The sequence below is a fragment of the Gracilinanus agilis genome, chromosome 6, assembly GCF_016433145.1.
Source record: "Gracilinanus agilis isolate LMUSP501 chromosome 6, AgileGrace, whole genome shotgun sequence".
Classification (NCBI taxonomy): domain Eukaryota; kingdom Metazoa; phylum Chordata; class Mammalia; order Didelphimorphia; family Didelphidae; genus Gracilinanus; species Gracilinanus agilis.
Window position 1 is genome coordinate 58,376,227 of NC_058135.1, and position 26,170 is coordinate 58,402,396.

A 26,170-nucleotide genomic window follows, 5' to 3' on the forward strand; every position below is an offset into this window, starting at 1 on the left:
AAAGCTAAGTGCTTTCTTAACATGTATTGAGATCTTCTTCAAGTCTTGATTGGCTCCTGTGGGGACTAAATGTAATTTCCTTATCACCTGAGAGAACCATGAAGAACTCCAGGTACACTCTGATGTCTTTCCTTTTTTTTTTTTTTTTTGTCTTCCATCTTGAAATCAATACTGAGTATTGGTTCCAAGACAGAAGAGCAGTAAGGACTAGGCAATGGAGGTTGTGACTTGCCCAGGGCCACACAGCTAGAAACTATCTGAGACCAAATTTGACCCCTGGACCTGCAAACTTCTCTATCTACTGCACTACCCAGCTGTCCCTGATGTCTTTGAATTTGATTGTTGATTCAATTGGTTAAATACTCATTAAGCACCCACTATGTGCAAGGCACTGTGCCTTGGGACAGTGGAGATGCAAAAAGGGCCAAAGACAGTCCCTGCTCTCAAGAAGCTTACACTCTAATGGGGGGAGGAGACAACACACAAACAAATATATACAAAACAGATTATAAATAGGATAAAAATAAAATAAATAGGAAATAATTAACAGAGGGAAGGCACTGGAATCATGAATGGTTGGGGAAGGCTTCCTATAGTAGGTGGGATTTTAGTTGGGACTTAAAGGAATTCAGGGAAGTCAGAGGTTGGAGTAGAGAAGGGAGAACATTCTAGGCATGGGGGACAGCCAAAGAAAATGTCTTCTTCAGGGAATAGGCAAGAAGCCAATGTTACTGGATCAAAGAATACATGTTGCAGAGTAAGGTGCAAAAAAGACTGGAAATGTAGGAAGGGGTTTTGTATTTGTTCCTAGAAGTAACAAGGAAGCTACTAGAGGCTATCGAGTGGGGAGGAGAGGGGTGACATGATCAGGCTTGTCATTTAGGAAAATCACTTCAGTGACTGAATGGAGAATGGGGAGAGACTTGAAGCAGGCAAACCTACCAGCAAATTACTGTAGCAATTAAGGCATGAGTGATAAGGATCTATACTAGGATAGTGGCAACTTGGATATGGGTGATCAAAAAGAATGACTTCTAGATTGGGAACCTCAGGCCTGGGAGGAAGGTGTTGCCCTCTACAATAATGGGGAAGGGTAAAGAGAGGAGCGTGTAGAGAAAAGATATTGATCTCTGTTTTGGATATATTAAGTTTGAGATGTTTCCTGGATATCTACTTTGAGATTTCTGAAAGGCAGTTGAAGATGATGGACGATAGGTAACTTGGGCAAGGGAATTTCCCTCAGCCTAATCAACACAAGATGCCCTTCATGCCTAAATAACCTCTTGCTATAGCCAATTCAATCTCCTTTTGTCAACTTTTTGAATGACCTCCAAGTATCTCAATTTGCCCTACATAAAATAACCAGAGACTAGTTTGAGTCAGGCACAATCCAGGATGTCTTTTTGTTATCAAATGCCAAAAGTAGGGATAATAAGCATGGTAAACTAGAGCTCCTAATATAGGTACAACTAAATTTGACACATGCCACTGAGATGGTTCTAGAAAGGTTTAACCTTATCTAAAAGGAAATAACAGTATTCAAGTATAGGAATCAGGAGCCAGTCAAATAGACACTTATCACTGTGCTAAGGAAGTGCTGGACCAAAGGGTCATATGAATGAAGGCCAAAGGAAGCAGAAACAAGTCATGATGTCATCAAGTTATATTACAGTCAGAAAGAAGAAAGACACCAGGAGTTTGGGAAACAGATCACAGATCTGGCAAGGAGACCTGCTAGAGTAGTAATGAAAGATTTCCACTTTCCAGACATATTCTGGAGCTCTCTCTCTGCCAAAAGCAGAGCAGCTAATAAATGCTTGACTTGCCCTAATGAGAATTTCATCCTTCACAAGATGGAGGAACCCACCAGGGGAAATACTACTCTAGATCTGACCAATAAAAGAAAAATGGTTATTGAAGTAAAAAATGATGAGAACCATGGGTCAATGTGACCACTCCTCATCTTAAAATTTGTGATCAAGGGGAGAAAGGACGGCAAAGGATTCTGGGAAAAGGTACATAGGAAATCAGCTCAGGAGGGATGGGAAGGACTTATGAAGACAATTTTTAAGACCCAAAAGAACAAAAGCATTGAAAATGAAAAAGAGAAAGATGTATTCAGGAACCAGAATGAGCTGAAGCTCATAAGGGAAGCCAAGGGCAACAAAAATGACTTTTTGAAAAGACCATATGGGGAACAACTAGGTGGCTTAGGTGGATAGAGAGCCAGGTCTAGAGCCTGGAGGTTCTCCATTCAAATCTGATCTCAGATACTTCCTAGCTGTGAGACCTTGGGCAATCCATTTAACACCCATCACCTAGCTATTACCCCTTTCCTGCCTTGGAACCAATATACAGTATTGATTATAAGATAGAAGATATGGGTTTAAAAAAGGAAGAACATATGAATGAAAGAAGAAAAGTTAAAAGGAAGAGAATAAGCATTTCTTACAGCATAGTCTTACAGTATAGTCAGGTACCATGCTAAGCACTTGATAATTATTATCTCGTTTGATCTTTACAATAACCCTGTGAGATAGGTACTGTTATTTTCCTTATTATATTTAAGGAATAGAAAGTTAGGAAACTAAGGCAAACAGGAAGAGAACTTGGGAAACCGAGGCAAACAGTGACTTGCCCAGGGTCACACTTCTAGGAAGCATTTGAAGAGAAATTTGAATTTAGGTTTTCCTAACACCAACCGCATCACTTAGCTGTCATAATTAATGGAAAAGATTACTTGTTGGGGGTGTAAGGATAATAATGGACAATGAAGAGAAGACAGAACTATTCAACTCTTACTTTACTTATATATTATCCCTTCTAATGAAGGAGGGGGTTAACTTTGGAACCAAAGGGGCTAATAAGCTTCAACCAGGAAAGGACAGAACAAAAATCACTAAAAGGGAGTTGATACCCCAAAGAAGAAAATTGTAATAGAAGCATCTTCATGAATTCGCCCCAGCAGGCTACTGAAAGAAGTGTTCAATGTGATTGATGATGATCAATGATCTTTGAAAGAATATAGCCATCAGGAGACATGCCACAGATATGTAGAAGGGCAATACTCTAATTTAAAAAATGGAAGAGAATCAGGTCCACAAACTCTAAGCTTATTTCTTATTCCTAGCAAATTGAGAATGCATTATTATTATTAAAGGGACAGCAAGTGAGCATTTAAAAAGAGTAATCAAAAGTAATCAGAAAGAGACTGCAAGGTTTTGTCAAGAGTGGGTCATGCCAGACTAACATAATTTCCTTAATCAGCAGGTTTAATAAACTGATAAATCCAGGGCATGGTGCAGGTATCATTTGTCCAAATTTCAGCAAAGTATCTTAACTAGGAATTCAAAGAGGCAGGTGTGAAGAGGTAAAGGGGTAAGATGGTCCAAAGCATGTGATGGGCTGTTGTGTTCAGGGAAAATGGAATCAAAGAGTTCCTCCTGATGATATTTTATGTGAGGGAGAGAAATTGGAAATTAGTCTGGAAAGATGGGTTGAATTAAGATTAAGTGCCAGGCAAAAGAGTTCATATTTTATCCCAAAGGCAATAGAAAAACACTAAGGCTTTTTGAGCAATGGAGTGACATGGTCAAACCTATGTTTACAAATCTCAATTTGCGAACTGCATGGAGGACAGATTAAAGAGGGAGAGGCTGGAGTTAGGGAGAATAATTAGGAGACTACTGGAAAATTCTATGGGAGAAGTGATCAAGACCTGCATAATTGGAGAGAAAGGAAGAAAGCAAGGGATGTTATGGAGCTAGATTTTTTAAAACTCATATATCTTCTGTCTTAGAATCAAAATACAGTGTACAGTGTTGGTTCCAAGGCAGAAGAGCAGTAAGGGCTGGGTAATGGGGGTTAAGTGACTCGTCCAAAGTCACACAGCTAGGAAGTATCTAGGTCTGGTTCTCTATCCACTGATAGCTGCCCCTGTGGAGCTAGATTTGGCAAGAGTTAGCAAATGATTGGATATGTGGGGATGAGGAAGAGGAAAAGTAACAATTTATGGCAGATAGAGGGCTGGACTTGGGCTTAGGAAGCCTGGGCTTGAATGCTGTCTCAGAACCTTACCAGCTGTGTGATCCTAAAACTCTTCTATCATATGAAAGTATTGGACTTGATGACCTCTAGGGTCCTTTCTAGGTCTAAATCTAGGGGATACCGTGATCCAAAGTGTTGAAGATGGCTGCTAGGTTGCAAACCTGGGAAGGATATTAGATTTCTCAACAGAAATAAGGTAATTTGGAAGTTGGTGGATTTAGGATGGGAGGTTAAAAGAGTGAGTTCTGTTTTGGAGTATCTCATTCCAGACACCTGTGGGGCATAGGTAGCTGAGCAGGTAACTGATGTAAGAGAGGGGAGAGAGATGAAGTTAGGATGTGGAGACCTGGGAGTCATCTAAACAGATGATGATGATGATGATGATGATGATGATGATGATGATGATGATGATGATGATGATGATGAAAAACCCTTACCTTCCATCTTAGTACCAATACTGTGTGTTGGTTCCAAGGGAGAGGAGCGGTAAGGGTTAGGAAATGGGGGTTAAATGACTTGCCTAGGATCACCCAGCTAGGAAGTGTTTGAGGCCAGATTTGAATCCTGGAACTTCCATCTCTAGGCTTGGTTCCACTGAGCCACTCAGCTGTACCTTGAAGGGATGATGATTGAACCTATGGCAATTGAGATCACTAAAAAAGTGTTGATCAAGAAGAGAAGACAGTTCAGGATAGAAGTCCGGGATATACCCACACAAAGAGGCATGGAACATGGATGTTGATCCAGCAAAGAAGAATGAGAAGGACTGATCAGACAAGAGGACAAATATGAGACAATGGCATCATGAAGGCTCAGGCAGGAGACAGTCTCTTGGAGGTGGGAGAATCAACAGTATTAAAGAGGAGGATCAAAAAGTATTTGGCAATTAACTACTATTGGTAGCTTTGGAACGAACAATCAAATAATGCCAGCTCTAGACAGAGAACAGCTGGTTTGGCTTTATATTCTGAGAGCTCATATTTAGGGAAGTGAGCCCCAATGTTTTGTTGACTTGATTAAATAAACAAACATGCAAAATAATTTGCTGTCTTAACTGTAGCTTTGTTTGCCATTTTTACTAATGCTTCTTTTAGATGACAGACAGAATTTAGGACTGGATTTTCTCCCCATAGTTCCCCCATTAAGACAGGAAGTGGAGGGAAAACAAGAGACAGTTTTCTGAAGGGTTGTTGCATTGATGGCAATCTGAGTTGTCTCATTTTGATAGATAGGCATGAGTGATATTGTTTCTTTCCTTTGCAGAATGTACAACTGAGAAGTCTCAAGGAATTTTTATAACTCTCAAGTAGCCAAGCAACTGCTGAGAGGCAGGCATTCAGAAGTGAAACATTTTAAGGGATAATGCTGGAAGCAGTGGAAATAAGACACTTAGTGTTTATAATCCTCCTTCCTTCGAAAATGAAAATGAATACGGGATTAAAGCAAAGCCAGAATGGAAGTATGCCTTGAACATACTCTTAGTTTCTCAGTGAGTCAACAGGCTTGAGAAGGGAAGTTTCAGCAGGGGAAGACATTCACAGATGGAAAATACTGTGTGAGTGTATTTGGTGTAAATGAATATCGTTTCACTCCTATTTGCTTGACTTTAGGCAAATCATAATGAACATTAATCAGAATGTGTCACAGGCATTAATCCTCTAAATCAGGCTGGTGTGGAGCTTTTGCAATATCTCCATGTTGAAATTGGATTATCTCATTTGCATTTCTCCCATGAAAACCAAGCACTAGGAACTTAGCCATCCATTTTCTGCAAAAAAAAAAAAAATCGACCTTTTCCTATGTTTGTAGACAGCATACTGCATTACTTGTCAAACATCACAATCTACCCTTCTGAGGGCTGGAGACAAAATCTAGTTCTTTATCTTATCTTTTCATTTTTCTAATCCCATGAATTCTTCCTCCCTCACTACTATTTGTAGTAGCCATTCCTATTTGTAGGGGTAGCCAGGTGTCACAGAGGATCGAAGCAAAGCCAGAATGGAGGTATGCCTTGAACATACTCTTAGTTTCTCAGTGAGTCAATGGGTTTGCAAAGGGAAGTTTCAGCAGGGGAAGACACAGATGGAAAATACCTAAATCTTCAGGGCAAGTAGGTGGCTCAGTGGGTAGAGAGCTAGACCTGGAGACAGGAGTTCCTGGGTTCAGATCTGACCTCCAACACTTCCTGGCTGTGTGACCCTGGGCAAGTGAACTTGACCCCAGTTTCCTAGCCCTTACCACTCTTGTACCTTGGAACCAACACTTAGTATCAATTCTAAGACTGAAGGTAAAGATTCAAATAATCTAAATCTTCTACTCTGAAGTCTTGTGTATTTTCTGTTCTGCCATGATGACTTTCTACAAAATCATCCACCATATTTATGTTACCTGGAATTTTCAATTCTTTCAAAATTCTTTCAATTTTTAATTCTTTCAAATGATTGCCACAGTTTCTGATAATACTCCTAGAAATCTAATAATGCAGCCAGTAAATAATTTCCATAGCAAAATGGACAGTCATAAAGTTGGAATTTTGTCTCAGCCCCTTACTAGCTAGCTGTGTGAGGGCAGGCAAGTCACTTACCCTCTGTTTGCCTCAGTTTCCTCATCTATAAAATGGTGATCAAATTGTGTGGATCAAATGAGATAACATTTGTAAAGTGTTTTGCAAACCTTAAGCGGATATAGATATAGATATACTAGCAATTATTATAATTGCACAAATGTCACTCAGAGGCTATTTACATATGTGTTCGTGTAGGATTTTGTACCTAGGCTTATATCTGTCTGATGTCTATATACATATGAGTCCATCATATGAAAAACACATTCTTTCACAGGTTTCATTCCCCAAGTAGAATACATAAGGAAAAAAGCATAAAAGCAATTGTTCATGCTTTGGAAAATGCTGTCACCCAACAACTTACCCCTTTCTGAGCCTCATTTTTAATCAGCTTTATAATGGGGATAAGGGGGTATGCCCAAAGCATCAGTCATCCTTGGGGAGGTCTACGCTTCTAGCCTTGGGCTTTATCTAACAGAAAGACCACGGTGGCCAGGAGTTCAGAAACAATTACCCACAATGGGAAAGAACTTTGGGAACTCTGCTGTGACAAATGCCAGGTATGATCATCCATCAAACTTTAGGAAGCACACTAAGCTTCCTCAGGAAGTCAAGTTCACTTAACATGGTCTTGAACCTACACTGATTTATGTTTTCTTTTGGCATATTCTCATAACTCAGACCATCGTAGATCAGAGTCCTCAGGGACTCATCAAGTCTGACCTCCTCATTTTACAGACAAGAAAGCTAAAAGCCCAGAGAGTCTAAATGATTTGCTCAAAGTCACACTGGTAATAAATGAGAAAGGTGGGATTTGAACCTAGGTCTTTTGTCTCCAAAGCTAATGATCTTACCACCACCACTACTCCCTCTCTCCTTTCTTATTATATAGTAAAATCTAGATAAAATGCTTCACCTTACCATAGATCTACTTATAGTATGGGTCAAATCATATCTTTCTGTGTGTATATAGGAGGGAAGGAAATGAGCATTTATTAAGAACTTATTGCTGGGGCAGGTAGAGACCTCAGTGGATAGCTAAACAGGTCTGCAGATTGTCCAGCCTCAGACTCTTCCCAGTTATGTGACCCTGGGCAAATCACTTAGTCCAGCCCTTACTGCTTTTTTGTTTTGTTTTGGTTTTTTTTGCCTTGAAATCAATACTTAGTATTTATGCTAAAACAGAAGGTAAGAGTTAAAAAAAAAACAACTACTATGTATGTACTATGTATGTATGTATGTAGCCACTGTGCTAAGTGCTTTACAAATATTTCATCTGATACTCATAACAACCCCGAAGAGTAGGTTATTATCCCCATTTTGCAGCTGAGAAAACTGAGGCAGATAGCAATTAAGAAACTTGCTCAGGATCACTGCTAGAAAGTATCTGAGACTGCATTTGAACTCGGGTCTTCCCAATTCTAGGTCCGGTGCTCTATCATCCTATTTTCTCACATACTTCTGAGAAAGAAGTTGAGTATGTTCTCCAGCCTTCTCATTATGGCGTGACCAGCCATAATGTGCACTAGGGCTTCATTCAAACTCATGGAGCTAGTCAGACTGGGTCTCATGGCTTCTCTCTGTTAGCTCTGGGTTCTTCCTGCCTTTTTGCCCTCTTCCATGCTTGGCAGGACTTGGGTAAGAGTTCAGGAGGAGACCTGATTTGGGCTGGGAGGAAGCTTTTGGAGTAAGGGTCACTGGCAAGAGTCAGAGCGTGGAGGGAAAGCAGACAGAGCACGAGGAGAGAAGAGAAACCTTTCCATCCAGGGGATGGATGGAAATTTCAGAAAGGATGAATACCAGAGTGATCAGGCCAAAGGGAAAAGAAAGGAAGGATGGTGATCTCAGAAGCACTCGCTGTGCAGGACCAACCAGCCACTTTCAAAGAGCAAGAGAAAAGAGGAAATCTGATTTGGCATCTTTAAATTTTAGAGTAACAGGTACGATATTCTGTATCAGAGTTCCTTAAGCTTTCAACAGCAATATTGCGCTGAAGTGGGGAATCTGCTCCTGTTTTGTGCCATCTACAATCTCAGAATTAAGTGCAGAGAGCAAAGTATCATAGGATTACAAAGAAAAGCAATTGTTGAAATGTTATCATCAAAAAAATATATCTTAAAAAATTCATGGCTGTCATTTTCCCCTCACATCTCCCTGACAAAAGCCATCTAGTCCAGTTTAAAACCCTCTTACACTAGAGTAAAACACATATCTGCTCAGTCATTCTTCAGCCTAAGGTAACCTTTAACAGCTGGAAGCAGAGGACACTTGTCCAGTGATTTTTCTGGCTTCCCAGCATTTCCGGATGTCCAGTCTGGGAAACCTTAGATTGTTTTACCATCCAAACACAGGCATGGATCAAAAGGTGAGAAAAAAATTTCCTCTTAAAATGATCAGTCAATGACATAATAGATTACACTGATGGAAAACAAGAAAGCTTTTGCTGATTTCACTTCTGAAATGTTGGTAAATGACAAACGAACTTTACTTATTTATTACACAGCAGAATTGCCATAAAAAGACCGGAAATCAATTACGTGACAGAAGTAGCATTTGGATAAACTATATTCAAAATTACATTCAAATTATACCATTCACAGGAATGTACTATACGGTTCAGGTTACATATTATACAGTACATATTTCTATTTATAACCCACAGTTTAGACTCATTCAGAATTTATTGAAAATAATTTCCTCCTGAATCGATGGGCTTAATGTCAGCTAATAAAGTTTTTTAATAAAAATTCTATCCAAATTTGTTCCTTTCAATTTGTGAAAGAATGAAAATTTCCTTTTGATTAAAAAAGTAAAAAATTAGGAAAATTTTATAAGTAGAGTATACTCAAAAATATGGAAGAAATAATAAAAATACTGAAGAAAAAATATGTTCTAAAATAAAGAGCTGTTTTGCTCATTTGAAAATTAAATATGGTTGATTTTAAAAATCATCATGGGCACATGTTCTCAAAATTACATTTTAAGCTATGCAAATAACTTCTAGTCCTTTTAACTAAGTTTAATTAAATTTTTAAAAATTATTAAGCACTTGGCTGGATATTTTGCATAAATCCACTCCAAAACTTTGTAGTTTTAACAAAATTTATACATGAGGAAACATTAAAAGTTGTTTTCTTGGGGGCAACTGGGTAAGTCAGTGGATTGTGAGACGGGAGATCCTACGTGCAAAACTGGCCCCAGACACTTCCTAGCTATGCGACCCTGGGCATGTCACTTAACCCCTAACTGCTCTTCTGCCTTGGAACCAATACATATTATTGATTCTAAGGAGGAAGGTAAGGATTATATAAAAAAAATTGTTTTCTTAACTTGCTTTAATCCAAAGGCCATATTTCCTACTTGTAAATTCTGTGACTTCAGACAAGTCGCTTAGCATTTTCATGCCTTGGTTTCCCCATCTGCAAAACTGGGACAGTAAGACTACCTACCTCACAAGACTAGAGAAAGTGTAAACCTGATCTTATTTCTTTCTTCCAAATATAAATTAAACTAAAATAAAGAATTCATGTTTATGTAGCTGATTTCCAGAGTCCTCTGGATAATGTTAATAACCTTTTTAATGGGAAACATTTTTATGTGAATTCTGATTTAATATTATAGCATGTGCATCTGCCTGATAATAAAAATGGTTCTGATGGTTCTATGTGCAGTATATTCCATATTAATTCCTAGATTATGATTGACCTGAAAGTCACAAATACAGCTAAGAACTCACCCAACCATATATATATATATATATACCATTTGCCTATTAGTATTTATTAGACTTGTAACAGAAATCCCTCATTTGGCAGAAGTTGAGTGATAACCCATCCATTATTCACCTGACAGAGAGTTCTTAAATTACAACCTGGCCATCCTGCCACTTTTCCATCCATTCAGATATGAAGGCCGTTGATTTTTTTCTATGTCCCTCAGAAGCTTGCTTTAACCAACAATCCAACTGCCTCAATATAAGCTGATTGCCTAGAATTTAATAGTTACATATTCTATATCTGTCCCTCTAAAAGACTGTCATTTAACACTCCTATGTAGTATGTTTAAATTGTTCTTATTGTCAGAAATTTCTGGAAAATGAGGTTCCAATAAAGATACAAAGATAATAGGGTTTTTTTTTCTGTTTCCTAAATATCATGAGTTTCAGGGTCATACTGATACAAATTTCCAACTCCATGTGGGAAGATTTAATTAAGTGATATTGCCTCTTTCTGTCAAAGTGCTCAGTCTCTCCATTTTTTTTGAAATTTTAGTCAACTGACTGAACAGGGGCAGCTAGGTGTCTCAGTGGATAGAGAGCCATTTCTAGAGGTGGGAGGTCCTGGGTTCAAATCTACATGCACACACTTCCCTAGCTGTCTGACTCCTGGCAAGTCAATTAACCCCAAACATCTAGTCCTTGTGACTGTTCTGCTTTGGAACTGACATTTGGTATCAGTTCTAAGCTAGAAGGTAAGAGTTTTAAGTAAATAAATAAATAGACTGAAAAAAAATCAGGCTGGAGTAGAAATTTCCAAATATCTCCAGGTTGAAATTGGATCATGTCACTTGCAAATGCAAGGGGACATTTCTTCCATGAAAATCTGGCCATTAGGAACTTATCCATCTATTTCCCCCAAGAAAATCTGCCTCTTCCTACATTTGTATACAACATATCACATGATAAGCCCATATTTTTTTCTACAGGATTTTTCCCCCCAGTATACTCTACTGGAAGAAGTTTCTTAATTTTTTATTTTTTTTTAATTAAAAGGAAAATTTCATTCTTTCACATGAAAATGGAAATGAACCAACTTGGAGAGAATGGATATATACAATATACGTTGCAGTGCAGCAAATGTAGCATTCTGAGGAGTTGGGATGAAATCTAGTCATTTGTCTTCTCCTGTCATTTTTATAATCCTGTGAACTCTTCCTAAACCACATCTACTCATATATCACATCCTTTCATCTTCCATTAGGTTATATTTTTGACCATAACAAACACTTTCATATTTCAAACACAAAAATGTACCTTTTCACCCACGTCACCTTTGGGTCCACTGTCTCCAGCATCTCCCTAGGGGGAAAAAGAGAGGAGGAGATAAAGTCTTCAGTGTCTTGTACAGTAATGTTATAGTCATGGTTTTTTTCTTCTCTCCTCTTCTTCCATACATACTATGCCAAATTAAAGTCTCTTATAAATTCTTTGCAAAGCCACAAAGATAAAGAATTTCAATTAACTTGGCTGAATGAAACCATAAGGACAAAAGAAATGACCAGAAAATGTCATTGATACTGTATCTTCAAAGAACTTTTCATCTATTTAATTTTAAGGAAGTAGGAAAAATATGCTTGATGTACATGGTCCGATGCACTATTATTTATAGATCTTATATAGATTGTAGTCTGAGACCCAGCTCATGGCAGACAATAGCTCTTGACTCAGAAAGTCATCTGACAATCAATTTCATAAATTATTAATTGTGACTATGAGTTTTAAAACCCATTACAGAATGGATTACCTCCCCAACTTCCCCATGAACATGTACCTAACTCAGGTCAAATCTGAAGAGGACCATGATTACTGGGTAATCTAGGTACCTCCTACTGCCACAACTCTTCCTGCGAAAGGACTCTCTTCTTTCTAGGACTCTGTTTACCATTGGCTTCATTCTGTACCATAATCTTTCTCCTTTTCAGTATCTCTGTTCTGTGGCTCTGATGGATGGTTGGCTTATATGTATGAGTGCAGGGTTATCTTGGTGCAAATTCCTCTCCAGACTTGGCCATCTGGCTCCAGATTTAGGGATTAATAATCCCTAAATGGAGAGAAATTATATAAACTTCAAAATCCTGATGTTGATGATGTGATAAACTCCCCCCATCAATGGGAAGCAAATGTACATGTGATAGGAAAAGACATAAAAATGAGATTTGATAGATTTATGTCATTCAAATTGAGTTAGGGTCTGGGTAATTTAAAGCTGGATATTTAAATAATATGTTTACTATATTTTAATTAACATATTAATCTAATTGCTATGTTTTAGTGATGTTAATTTGTAATGAATATATTTACTATATTTTAATTATCCTAATAATTTAACTATGTTTTAATAATATTAATAAGTAATTAATGTTTACTATATTTTCCTTAAGTATTGAATTAATTTAATCACCATGTTTTAGTAATATTAATATGTAGTTAATATATTTACTATATTTTAATTATCCTAATAATTTAAGTATTTTAGTAATATTAATAAGTAATTAATGTCTACTATATTTTCCTTAAGTATTATATTAATGTAATCACCATGCTTTAGTAATATTAATATGCAATTAATATTTACTATATTTTAATATCCCAACAATTTAACTGTTTTAGTAATATTAATAAGCAATTAATGTTTACTATATTTTAATTAAGTATTGCATTAATTTAATCACCATGTTTTAATAATATTAACATGCAACGAATATATTTAATTATATTAATTTAATCACTGTTTTAATAATATTCATGTGTAATTAATGATTATTATATTTTAATTAATTATTGCATGGATTTAATCACTATATTTCAGTAATATTAACATGCAATTAATATATTTAATCATATTAATTTAATTACTGTTTTAATAATATTCATTTGTAATTAATATGTTTACTATATTTTAATTAATTATTGAATTGATTTAATCACTATGTTTTAGTCATATTAATATATAATTAATATATTTCTTCTTTTAATACAGACAGAAGGAAGTTAATGTGAACCATAATATCTTCCCCCACAGATTATCTCCAATTTGGTCAATATCTACATTTCATGCTCATAATTGTTTGTATACAGTCATCTCCCCCATTTGACTGTGAGCTCCTTGAGGGCAGAGATCTTTTCTTGCCTTTCTTTTGTATGCCCACTACTAAGTGTACTTTGTACACTGAGCACAGTGCCTAGCACCTAGTAACTAAATGAATATTTGATTTTACTTGATTTTTCTTTTTTCTTTTATAACCTGTACCTTCCATCTTAGAATCATTTTTAAGTATTATTTCCAAGACAGAAGAGCAGTGAGGGCTAGACAATTGGGGTTAAGTGACCTGCCCAGGGTTACATGGCTAGAAAGTGTCTGAGGTCAGATTTGGACCCAGGACCTCCCAGCTCTAGGCTTGGCTCTCTATCTACTGAGCAACCTAGCTGCCCTAATTTTTCTTAATAGGTGACAAATTTCAGGGTCCTCTTCCCAATATCTGTATATCTATATTCCAAGGAAATAGGATTTTGCAAGTATAAATATTCCTTCTGCTAATGCAGCTTAGAAACCCTCTACTACCTGATAAGTTATCTTTTCAGAGTTGTTGGGCCCCTTTCCTACCGGAATTAAACTCAACTCCTTACCCTGGCATTTGAAATCTTCTATCTTCTGGCCCTTATCCACTTCCTACCATTATCTCTTACTGCTTCCCAAGTTCAACACTTTGCTCTAGCAAATCACTTTCCCAGGTTTCCCACTCCGGCTCTTATCTCTGTCTCTACTTTTTGTGTTTCTCCTAGCTAGCCTGCTCTCTCCTCTGTTTCTTTTTGTCCAAGAGCTACCCTTCCTTTAAGACCTAGCTCAAGTTCCTGCTCCTCCAGCCTAACTGGCTGAATAGAAACTGGCTGTCTCGAGACAGATGTCTCTGGAGGCTGTTTTCAGCCCTCGGTAATCAGTTCCCTGAACCCTATAGCACTTATTATTTGTACCATTAGCATATGAGACTTGGTTTTGCTATTAAAAAAATCCATGGGATGTTCTTCCCAACAGATTTATAAGTCCTTTGATGGTAAGAACCAATGTGTGTCTTATGTTTCTTTGTATGCATCTTGAGTACTTGGTGCAGATATGATAGATGCCCAATAATTGGGGTAAATGACCATTTCTCTCTTATTTTGTGGTTGCCCAGTTGTTTCAATCACGTCCAACTCTTCCTGAGCCCATTTGGAGTTTTCTTGGCAGAGGTACTAGAGTGGTTTACTGTTTTCTTCTCCAGGTTATTTTACAGATGAAGAAACTGAAGCAAATAAGGTTAAGTGACTGGCCCAGGGTCACATAGCTAGGAAGTGTCTGATGTCACATCTGAACCCAGGACTTCTTGTCTCCAGCACTGGCTCTCTATCCACTGAGTCCCCTAGCTGCTCCCAATGACCACTTTATTTATTTATTTTTATTTTATTTTACTTTCCGTCTTGGAGTCAATACTGTATATTGGCTCCAAGGCAGAAAAGTGGTAAGGGTAGGCAATGGGGGTCAAGTGACTTGCCCAAGGTCACACAGCTGGGAAGTGTCTGAGGCCAGACTTGAACCTAGGACCTCCCGTCTCTAGGCCTGGCTCTCAATCCACTGAGCCACCCAGCTGCCCCCAAACAGTGTACACTTTAAAAAGAGATTACTTAAAGTGTTTTCCTCCTTTCCAGGGATTCTTAAATTTGTGTGTGTGTGTGTGTGTGTGATGATCATCCCCCCTCCCAACACTTATGGTCTAGGGAAGTCTGTAGAACCCTTTTCAGAATTATATTTGTAAAGGCATACAATAAAATAGGATAACAGTGGGAAACTATGGAAATAAAATTATCAAAAGATTGAAAAAAAGAAATTTGGGGTCCCCTGGATAAGAATCCCTGCTCTCAGCAGTTTCCAGATAAGCCAATCCGTTTCCTGCTGGTTATGAATACTCAACTCTGCAAAATTTCAGGTTTTTTTTTTGGAAAACCATATTTTGGCTGGAAGATCTATTTACTTCAAAGCTAAATTTCTATAATTAGTGAGGCAAATTTTTATAGGCCCAGTGAATTTGAATTTGAATTTTATTTTATTTTTTAAGTTTTTATTTTGAATATTTTCCCATAGTTCCATGTTTCATGTTCTTTCCCTCTCCCCCAAACCCACCTATCCCCCCTTAGCCGACACACAATTCCACTGGGTTTTACATGTATCATTGATCAAGACTTATGAATTTGAATTTTTTTATAAAAAGGTTGGCATACAATACTGAACATTTCTGAGCTAGAGTAGCCCTTTCTTAGATGAGAATTGTCTTATTTTATTCTTCTACTAACAGAGTTCTCATGAACACAATTAGTGATTAGAATAAATTAAATTAGCCTTTTATATGTAAACATAGGAATTTCAATGTTACTGGTTTTTGTTCTTTATCATATTCTTCCTCCCCACAGCAGCTAGGTGACACAATGGATAGAGCAGTAGGCCTGGAGTCTGGAAGATCTGAGTTTAAAATCTGAACTCAAATATATTTATTAGCAGCGCTATGTTGGGCAAGTCACTTAACCTCAGTTTGACTCAGTCTACTCAACTGTAAACTGGTTATAATAAAATCTCTACCTTCCACTGTTGTTTGGAGGATCAAATGAGATAATATTTGTAAAATGTTTAGTATAGTGCCTGTCATAGAGTAAGCTCTCCATAAAAATATACATACAAATATAAAATATCTTACATTTAAATTTTAATTTAACAAATTTAAAATGTAAGATACAAATATAAAAAATAAAATACAACCTTACCTTTTCTCCTCGCTCTCCAGGATCGCCCTGAGTAAAAGAAAAGATGCAGGTGAATTATTCACATGTTCAACTAGACACTGGTGATGAATGGGTTTGATTGGGGCTGGCTGAGAGGACGGGGAAACACATGAGGATGCCACGTGCCGGTTCATGATAAAGCAGATGACATAAATGAGGAATTGTCCACTAAATCCTGAAACACCAGGATAAAGGGACTCCAGAAATTAAATAGGGAAGCTCAAAATCAACAAGAGGACATGACTTCATGTTAAGGGTGAAGAACTTTAACGAACTCTCTGCCCTCTAAAATGAGATACCAGCAAGAGAAAGTAGCTGCAAGGTTTATAGAAAAGCTAGGAGGCTTTGGTTTTTTTTTATTTTAGCTCAGTCACTGATTTATATGACCCTAGGTAAGTAACTTTCCCTTTTGGGGTCTTAGTTTTCTTTCTTTTTTTTTTTAAACCCTTACCTTCTGTCTTGGAGTCAACACTGTGTATTGGCTCCAAGGCAGAAGAGTGGTAAGGGCTAGGCAATGGGGGTCAAGTGACTTGCCCAGGGTCACACAGCTGGGAAGTGTCTGAGGCCAGATTTGAACCTAGGACCTCCTGTCTCTAGGCCTCGCTTTAGTTTTCTATTTTGTAAAGTGAAATATTCAATTTTAGATTCTTTCCTGCCAAAAAAGTCTGTCTGTCATTCAATGACCTAAGCAGGGAATTGGCTATATAGATGATGCCTGGAAACAAAAAACAGATTCTAGGTTGAGTATTCGAGCCTGGGTACCATCTTGATTCTTTGTATCTGCATTAGTGAGATCTAAGGAAAGATACGATATGCTTCCATATGGATATTGATAATATTTCAACTTTGGTCTCATGGCAGCGAGTCATTTTCATTTTGCTTAAAGTTGCTGTTTTAAAAAAAAAGCTGCTTTAGATGACTACTCCTAAAATATGCAGGAACTGCCACACTGAATATCATTATAAAATAAATGAAATAAAAGAATGACTTATCAGTTTTTAAAATGCCAAAGAAATAAATTGTAAAAAAGGATAAGTTAGCACATCTGTAGGATAAATGGTGTGGTGGAGAGCCTGTTGAACTTGGATTCAGAAAGGTCTTTGAGTGACCCTGTCTATCTAGGACCAAAAGTTATTTGGGTTGTTTGTCCTTCTCCTGTCCCTGAATGCCCAGCTCTGAGACAGATTCAGCAGTCTGATTTTTAAAGCCCCATGAATGGTTCACGACAAATGGAATGGTCCCAGCAACATAATACCCTCTTATGGCTGGTTCCCTCCATTTCCCAACCACAACTGCAGATTCTTAATCCATTGTTTGCTGGGTTATTGCTACAGTCTCCTCTAGAGGATACTGGAATGTGGAAAAACCGAGAGATTTTATGAGAGTCTTCTTTCCTCAGAAAGTGAAAAATCAGGGAAATTCTTTGGGTAAAGAGAGCCTCAGTCTAGCTCGACAAGAAAAGGACAAAAGGGACAAAGAAAACTCCTAGAATGAATTCTCTGCAGTGTGAAATAGGGGCTTTTGTGAAAAGTTCAAGCAGAAGTTTCCTGTGCCTTCACATCTCGCCGACCAGACAGAGTAGAGCAACTTCCATGTTCTTTTTTCATCATATCAAACTCTATAACCTAGTTTCAGTGGCAATTCTCTTTTCATTCTTGGGAGCTAAAAGTGACCCTGCGGCTTCATGTATTTCTGGCCAATCTCATCACCTGATGGTTGCTAGGCAACACTAGAATAGCATCATTTGACATTTTAGTGTGGAGAGAGAGAGTCAGAAAGAGAAATGGCCAAAGTCTAAAAGACCTATTCACTTGCCTCTCTTTTTGGGGAAAGGAAACACAGACTTGAAGTCTGTCCTTGGCACCTGTCAATACTGATACGATCTGTGAAATCAACTGATGGGGATGTGTGGGATGAGATACACAAAAACACAGTGGATGGGATTAGACAGAATCCTGCTGTTTAAAGGAAGCTCACTAAGCAAAGCTTTGTCTGAATTATATTGGCCCCCATGTTGGATTTAATAGGCTCCTTCTTTTCTCAAGAAAGAGGAAATTTGAAAATTTCCAGAAGCCAATAACAACTACAGCCCTAAACCCTCTTAGGACCTTTCTTAACTATTTAAATCATATCAATATTAGCTTTTTAAGTGGAGCTCCTTGTCCATTTTGCTATGGAAATTACTCACTGACTGCATTATTGAATAGGCAGATTTCTGGGAGTATTATCAGAAACAGTGGAAATCATTTGAAAGAATTAAAAATTGAACAAATTTGAAAGAACTGAAAATTCCAGGTAACATAAATATGGTTGATGATTTTGCATAAAGTCATCATGGCAGAACAGAAAATACACAAGACTTTGGAGTAGATTTAGACCAGTGATTCCCAAAGTGGGTGCTACCGCCCCCTGGTGGGTGCTGCAGCAATCCAGGGAGGCAGTGATAGCCACAGGTGCATTTATCTTTCCTATTAATTGCTATTAAAATTTTTAAAAAATCAATTTCCAGGGGGCTAAGTAATATTTTTTTCTGGAAAGGAGGCAATAGGCCAAAAAAGTTTGGGAACCACTGATTTAGATTATTTGAACCCTTACCTTCAGTCTTAAAATTGATACTAAGTATTAGCTCCAAGGCACAAGAGTGGTAAGGGCTAGAAAATTGGGGTCAAGTTGACTTGCCCAGGGTCACACAGCCAGGACGTGTTGGAGGTCAAATCTGAACCCAGGAACTCCTGTCTCCAGGGCTAGCTGCCACCTACTTGTTCTGAAGATTTAGGTTTGAGTATTTACTCTGAAATTTAATAGCTGAGGGGGTGTTCAACTTCTTATTCTATAAAAAGGGACAATAATATTTAGACTTTATACCCCAAAGAATGGCTAAAGGAAAGTGCCTTGTAAACTTTAAAATGATGAACTATTGCTATTGAACTATTCTTATGCTATATGCTATATATGAACTATTCTATGTGAACTATTGCTCATTAACCAACATGGAACCAATTAAAGTCATCTTCATATCTGTGGATCTAATGATAGCTAACCATGATAACTTTTCATAGTTGCAAATAAATCTGAGGCAAAGTTGATGCTTGGTAATTAAGGGAATGACAAAATATCTTGTGTTAGGATAACAGAATGGTAATATAGGCCAGGCATGGTGGTCATGACTGTCATCTCAGTTCCTGGGGAGGCCAATGTTGTGGACCTCTTGAGTTTAGGAATTCTGAGCTGTAGTGGGCAAAGAGTTTAGATGTCTACACTAAATTCAGCATCAATATGGCAAATCCCTGGGAGTAGAGGGCCACTAGGCTGTGTATGAAAGGTTGAATTGATCTAGGTTGGGATGGAACAGGTCAAAACAGGACAATCACTGGAAGATTAGGTCTGTCATTAGTTCCTGGCTTACTAGTCTGCAAGAAAGGCAAAACCCAGACTTTAGGAAAAAAGAAAGAAAGAGATAGATATGTGTGTGTGTGTGTGTGTGTGTGTGTGTGTGTGTGTGTGTGTGTGTGAGAGAGAGAGAGAGAGAGAGAGAGAGAGAGAGAGACAGAGACAGAGACAGAGACAGAGACAGAGACAGAGAGACAGAGAGAGGAAGGAAGGAAGGAAGACAAATGCTATTTGTTTTCTAAATCAGGAAGAAGCATAATGAACATTAATCGGAATGTCACAAGCAATAATTTTTTTCATTTAGCATAAAGAGAAATCCTCTAGAGTATCACAGTATTAATAGGGAAAGAAGACCACAGAAACAGCCATCAGACACATTAAAAATGGTAAAAACATGATACTTCACGCAGATTTTAATAGTAGCACAGAAAATGTACGTGACTTTTTCTTGGTACTAACCTTAAGTCCAGGTGTTCCATTCTCTCCCGCTATTCCAGGTAAGCCGGGTTCACCCTCAAATGAAAAAGGGAAATGTTACTGAATAGAATAAAATGACAAGCCTTTTATTAATGTATCCTTGAATTCTACCCAGCCCTAGAGCGGAAACTCCCCTCTCATGGAGCTCCCTTCATTATGAATATGGCATAGAAATAAGATGTCTACAAATAGAGGTTATCACTACAGTATGTTAAATAACATGAGGAACTGGAGGGCACATTGGACTTTAATGCCAAGAAGGCCTATGTTAGTGTCCTGCCTCTGATACCTACTGGATGTGGGATTTAATCTCTTTGAGCCTCAGTTTTCTCATCTGTAAAGGAGGAATAACAGTACCTATCTTAGGGGATTGTCAAGAAACTTGTATGATATAATATGAAGTCCTAAGAAGACTTTAAAGTAACATGCATGTAACATACATCTATATAGTTATAATCTTTTCACTGTGAGCTTTCTGTAAGATGTTAATAGCTAGCACTTATATAGAGCTTTAAGGACTGCAAAGCACATTAAAATATTCTCCCATTTGATTCACAAAATTATTATCATCTCAATTTTACAGCAAAGGAAACTGAGGCAGACAGAGGTTAAGTGACTTGCCCAGAATCACACAGTATCTGAAGCTGGATTTGAGCTCACAGCTTCCTGGCTTCAAGTCCAGTGCGCTATTCATTGTGCCACCTAGCTGAGAATTATTAACTTGGAAAAGTTTCCTGTTTCAAAAGAACAGTGACCTCATTCAATGTAGTGAAAATCTGAAACTATAAGTTTCAAAGGAACATGGGCTCTTTGAGGTATAAAAAGGGGAAATATGCTGGTCCACAATGCTTTTGGGTGACCAAAAAAAACCACAAGAATCTTACTTTTTATTTTTAAACACTCCCCAAAGTCCATCAGAACATCTGTTTGCCTTTTAGGCCAACTTCCTTCTTTTCACTGGGGGTAGTAAAAAGTGCTTCTGATATGCAGGTATTTTCCTTTGATTTGAACAAAGCATTTGAGAAAACTCTCTTCTTGTGAAAAATGTGGCAGTGAGTGAGTTAGATAATTGTATAGTGAGGAGGTTTTAAAACAGATCAATGGTTGGACCCAAAAAGCTATCAATAGATGTTAAATGTCAATTCAAAGGGAGGTTATCAGCATAGTTCTCCAGGATCCATGCTATTTAGCATTTTTATCAATGACTTGAATACAGTTATAGATGAGAAACTGTCAGATGACCTGAAGGTGGGAAAAATATATCTAGTGTCTTGGATCAGAGGTATTAACTCAGATGGGTGCCAAGTGGGGCTTGCACTAGATTAAAATGCAAATGGGAAATGTTTACAAATAAATAAAAATAAAATACAACATAGATGGATTTCCTAAGTCAGTATGTGTCAGCATTGATCAATTTCTATTTGAGTTCAGCACCACTGCCAGGGATAATGGTTAGGACTGACCTCCACCAGTAAAAACACTGGGTCAATTCTAATAAAATGAAAAAGAGCAGTGACAAATATAGTCTCACACAATTTGAAATTTTAATTTCACAATAAAGATCAGGGTGGTTTGGCTAAATAGTAATTTAATGAAAAGATATGAGAATTTAAGTGAGACATAGCCTCAATATGAGCCAATACTGTGAAAGGGCATGAAAAAAACAAATATAAGAGGGGTAGGATGCCCAGGGCTAGGGAGGTGGTTGTCCCACTGTACCCTGCCATGGTCAGATCAGTTCCAGAAACCGTATTTTAGGGAGGACATTGGCAAGGCTGGAGAATGGCTGGAGGAGACAACCAGGATAACAAAGGTCCTTGAGATGATGCCATATGAGAATCATTAGAAGGAAATAGGGATGTTTAACTAAAATGGGGATATTTAGCCTGAACATGAGAAGACTTGTGGGTGTTAGAAGGCATGCTGGTTATCTTCAAGTATTTGTAGGACTGTTACATGGAGGAAACATTTTACTTTGTCTTGGTCCAAGAAAGAGAAATGGGTGAAAATTGCAAACAGATGAGTTGAGATTTGGCATCAGGAAAAACTTCCTGATAACGTGAGTTGCCTCAAAGTGGAAAGGATTGCCTATGGAGGCAGTGGGTCCTTAAGCAAATGTTGGATGCCCCCTGACTGGTAAGTTATAATGCAGGAAAGATACCTTATTGGGTATAAGTTGGACGAGATGACCTCTGAGGTCTCTTCCAGTTCTGAAATTCTGAGCTTCTGTAATTACCAAATCCTTGTCATTCTCTTAGCCCTGTCCCCTCCCATTACCACTATTCTGGCTTAGGTTCTCATAATCTTTCACTTTAACTATAATTATTGGTTCCTTCCTATTTTGGATCTTTGTTCTTCCCTGATCCATCTTACAGAATAATACAGGAGTAGACTTTACAGAATCTCAATATCTATGGCAATGGATGTTGGTCTTATTTTCTGTCATGAATCCCTTAGGCAACTTTGTTAAGCATTGGGATCCCACAGACTAATGCTTTCAAATACATGAAATAGATGGAATGACCAAGAAACCAAGAATATTGAGAAAAAGCTGTAATATTTTCCTTATTGAACTTCATAGACCCCCTGAAATCTACCAACAGTCTGGAATCCAGATCAAGTTTCCATGATCCTGTCCAACCCATTCCTGAATATGCATACCCTCTTCAGCCTCCCTAAGTTCTTGAAAACCTCCAGCAGTAAGGAATCTACCACCTACTGAATTAACCCAGTCAATCTTTAGGCAACTCTAATTTTTATGAATTTTTCTTCATATCTAGCAAAAAAAATCAGCCTCCTTGAAACTCCCAACCAGTACTTCTAGTTCTGTCCTCTGATCTTTCTTCCACATAGCTGACCTTCAAGTTCTCAAAGAAGGCTATTGTACCTCCTCCCCACATCCCCACTCCCTTAGGATGTTTCTCAGCCTTTTTCTTCATCTGATCTTCATATGGCACAGCTTGCAGTTACCTCACCATTCTGGCAACGGTCTATTACACATGCTCCAGGTTAAAGACCCTTCTAAAATGGGGGATCCAAGATGGATCACAATAGCCCAAGTGTGGTCTAACTAGGTCTGGATACTATGATTACATGTTTCAGTCTATGCCTTTTTGTTTATCACTTTCACCATGAGGTAGACTTTCCCATCGATCAATCAGCCTAGGGATCAGAGTTTTGAAATTTTTAGAGTTGTTTTCCTTTATGTTATTGTCATCTTCCTCTATGGTTGTCTCTGATTCTGCTCACTTCCTTCCCTATGAATTCATATAAATTTTCCCAGCCTCCTCAGAAGCCACTGTATTTGTCATTTTTTTATAGTACATTATTATTTCATTCTATCCAGCCATTGCCTAAATTCATGGGAACTCCCTTTCTTCCTTTCTTTGATACAACAAAAAAAATTACTATACTATTTGTGTATACATAGGACTTTTCCCTATGTTTTTTTTAAACCCTTATCTTCTTTCTTAAAATAAATACTATGTATTAATTCTAGGTCAGAAAACCTGTAAGGCCTAGGCAATTAGAATTAAGTGACTTGCCCAGGATCAAACAGTTAGGGAACATCTCAGGCCGTATTAAAACCCAGGTCCTCCCATCTCCAATCCTGGCTCTCTATCCACTGTGCTACTTAGCTGCTCCTTGCACATCATACTAAAGGCTGTCTATTAAATTGAATTCAATCTCTCCTTTCCTTTCTCCTGTTATATATTATATCATACTTATAGACATCATATTTCCTCCAGTTGACTAAGGAGAGGCAGTGTTGAATAATGGATAAGGTTGCAGAGTTGGAGTTAGGAAGACCTGAGTTCAGATCCTGTTGTTAGGCACTCACTAGATGTCTGTGCCATGGCAAGTCACAACCTCCCTGGGTTTCAGTTTCTTTATCTGTAAAACCAAAGAGGTGGAACCAAAATACTCTAAGACCCCTCACAGCTCCAAGTCTGTGCCACAGTGACTAAGAACTCTCCAGAAGAGGAACTGCTACAGCTTTCGTTTTTATTTCTTTAGCACCTGGCACAGGGAAGATGCTTAATGCTTTGGAGTGGAATCCATAAGGATAAGCTTGCTTTTCTTCATTTCATTTGCTGCATGTTTCTCTGTGATGTTTAAGAACACAGGAGTCTCAGCCTGATGTAAATATGTTGCCTACAAAAATGCTTCTATCTATGTATCAGACAAAAAACACAGAGCTTAAGGTCTGAAGCTTTATCACAAGAGGGAAAAAGCCTCACTGATGTAGCAGTAGGATGTACACTTGGCTGACTGCAATCAAGGGAATAAGAATGAAACAGAATAACCCTGAAAGCGATCTAGCATTTGCTATATGTACGACCTGAAAAACAGAGATAGCAAATCTGTCATTGTCAAGGGAACTATATAAAAGGATAAGAGCTGATGGGGCACAGAGCAGCTGCCAGTATACAGCAATATAGACATTGCTCCAACTTTCAAAGAATAATGACTGCAGGTAGTTGTGTGGAATAGAAAAGCCCCAGGACTGGATGATGATTTATCTATCGAGATTTTCAAGCAGGAAAGTGAAGAGCTGCTTAGATATTTCCACAGAGCTCTCCACAAATATACGAATACCAAGGAAAACCTCCTGGTTTTAGATATGGAAGGAGAATAGAGCTCCCCAAAGCAAATACTCTTTTACATCATGACACAGGTATTGTGGCTGGTTAGTGAATCCGTGTGGAAAGGAAGAGAAGAAAGGGAATGAGGAAGGGTGTGGGGAGGAATGACTAAAGAAAGGGACATGAGAGAGATGTGAAAGAAGGGAAAGAAAAGAATGAGTAAAAGAGGAAGGAGGGAGAGATCAGGAGAGGGAGCTAAGGAGGGAGGTGGGAAGAGAGAGAGAGAGAGGAAATGTGAGAGACAGACAGACAGAGACACAGAGATGGAGACTGAGAAGAGGCAGAGGGAGTAGGAAGGAAGCTCTCCAGAGTCAGAGATAGGGAGAAATACAGAGAGGACAGACAGAGAAAGATGGAAGGTAGGGAAAGAGAGATATAGAGACACACATAGACCAGACATCCACACCCACAAACCACAAAATGATCAAATTGGTCTAGATCGGTAATGGGCAAACTTTTTAAAGAGGGGGCCAAAGGAAAGGAAATGTTCATCTTTCAGTCTGTTTCTAAGGCAATTTTTTTGAAGTTTCATTGTATTGTATCCTACTCATTATATTCGTCAGATTAGAAATAATGTCACACTCTGCCGGATAGAACATTTCAGGGGGCAGCATCTGGCCTGTGGGCCATAATTTGCCCATCACTGCTCTAGATAATTGTGAAGGTTCCTTCCAAATCTGATATTCTCTCTCTGTGGAAACTGAGGTCCACAGAAGTACAGTGGCTTGACCAAAGTTGCGCAAATCATCTTCACTCATATATTATAATATTATATTAGATAGATATAATGGATAATATATTAGATATATTAGGTAATGTGTGTTAGATACACATTTCCATGCCAAACATATGACATATGGAAAAAACAATAAGATGAAAGGGTATCATTTTGTCGCTAAAAGCATAGTTCTTATGCCTTGTTGGATCATCTCCTGCCCACCGAAATCTGACAGCATTTCAAACTCCCAAATGATGAGGAAATTCTATAGGTAGTTATGAAGCAAAACAGCAGCTGACATCTTAAATGCAGGTAGATTGATGGTGCTTCCTCTCCTATACTTTAAACTCCAATACTATTCCCAGTGTATTACTCCCAAATGACCATTTGAGTATTTAAGCTGAAAATAATTTAGACTGACTTTTTAAAAAAGAAGGGCTTACTGCTTACATTTTTGACCAAACATGTTTCAGAACTCTAATGTAAAACATTACCCTCGTCTCTTTTCAGCTAGTTCAGGTGATGGTTTTCAAGAAAAAATATGAAAAAATACCCCAAAGGTTGAAAAGCACTCAGTCCTCTTACAGAGATTTAGCACCACAGGAAAAGAGGTCATTCAACAGCAATATGGGTTGCCATCATTTCTATCCTAATTGTTTTCCAATCTGGCAGTGGGGAACAAGAATTAGTTGTCTATTTAAATTTTTAGTATATGATAATTTTAAGTCTTAACTTTTTTTTTC

General features: G+C 38.0%; 1 protein-coding gene across 1 annotated transcript in view; it reads right to left on the bottom strand.

The window, feature by feature from the left end:
* Positions 1-26,170, bottom strand: part of COL25A1 (collagen type XXV alpha 1 chain) — a 602,710-nt gene that overhangs the window by 87,111 nt on the left and 489,429 nt on the right. The window contains exons 10-12 of the mRNA XM_044681639.1: positions 20,046-20,099; positions 16,179-16,205; positions 11,643-11,687 (exon numbers count right to left, since the gene is read on the bottom strand). Of these exons, the coding sequence (XP_044537574.1) occupies positions 11,643-11,687; positions 16,179-16,205; positions 20,046-20,099 (126 nt within the window). The remainder of the gene's footprint in view (positions 1-11,642; positions 11,688-16,178; positions 16,206-20,045; positions 20,100-26,170) is intronic.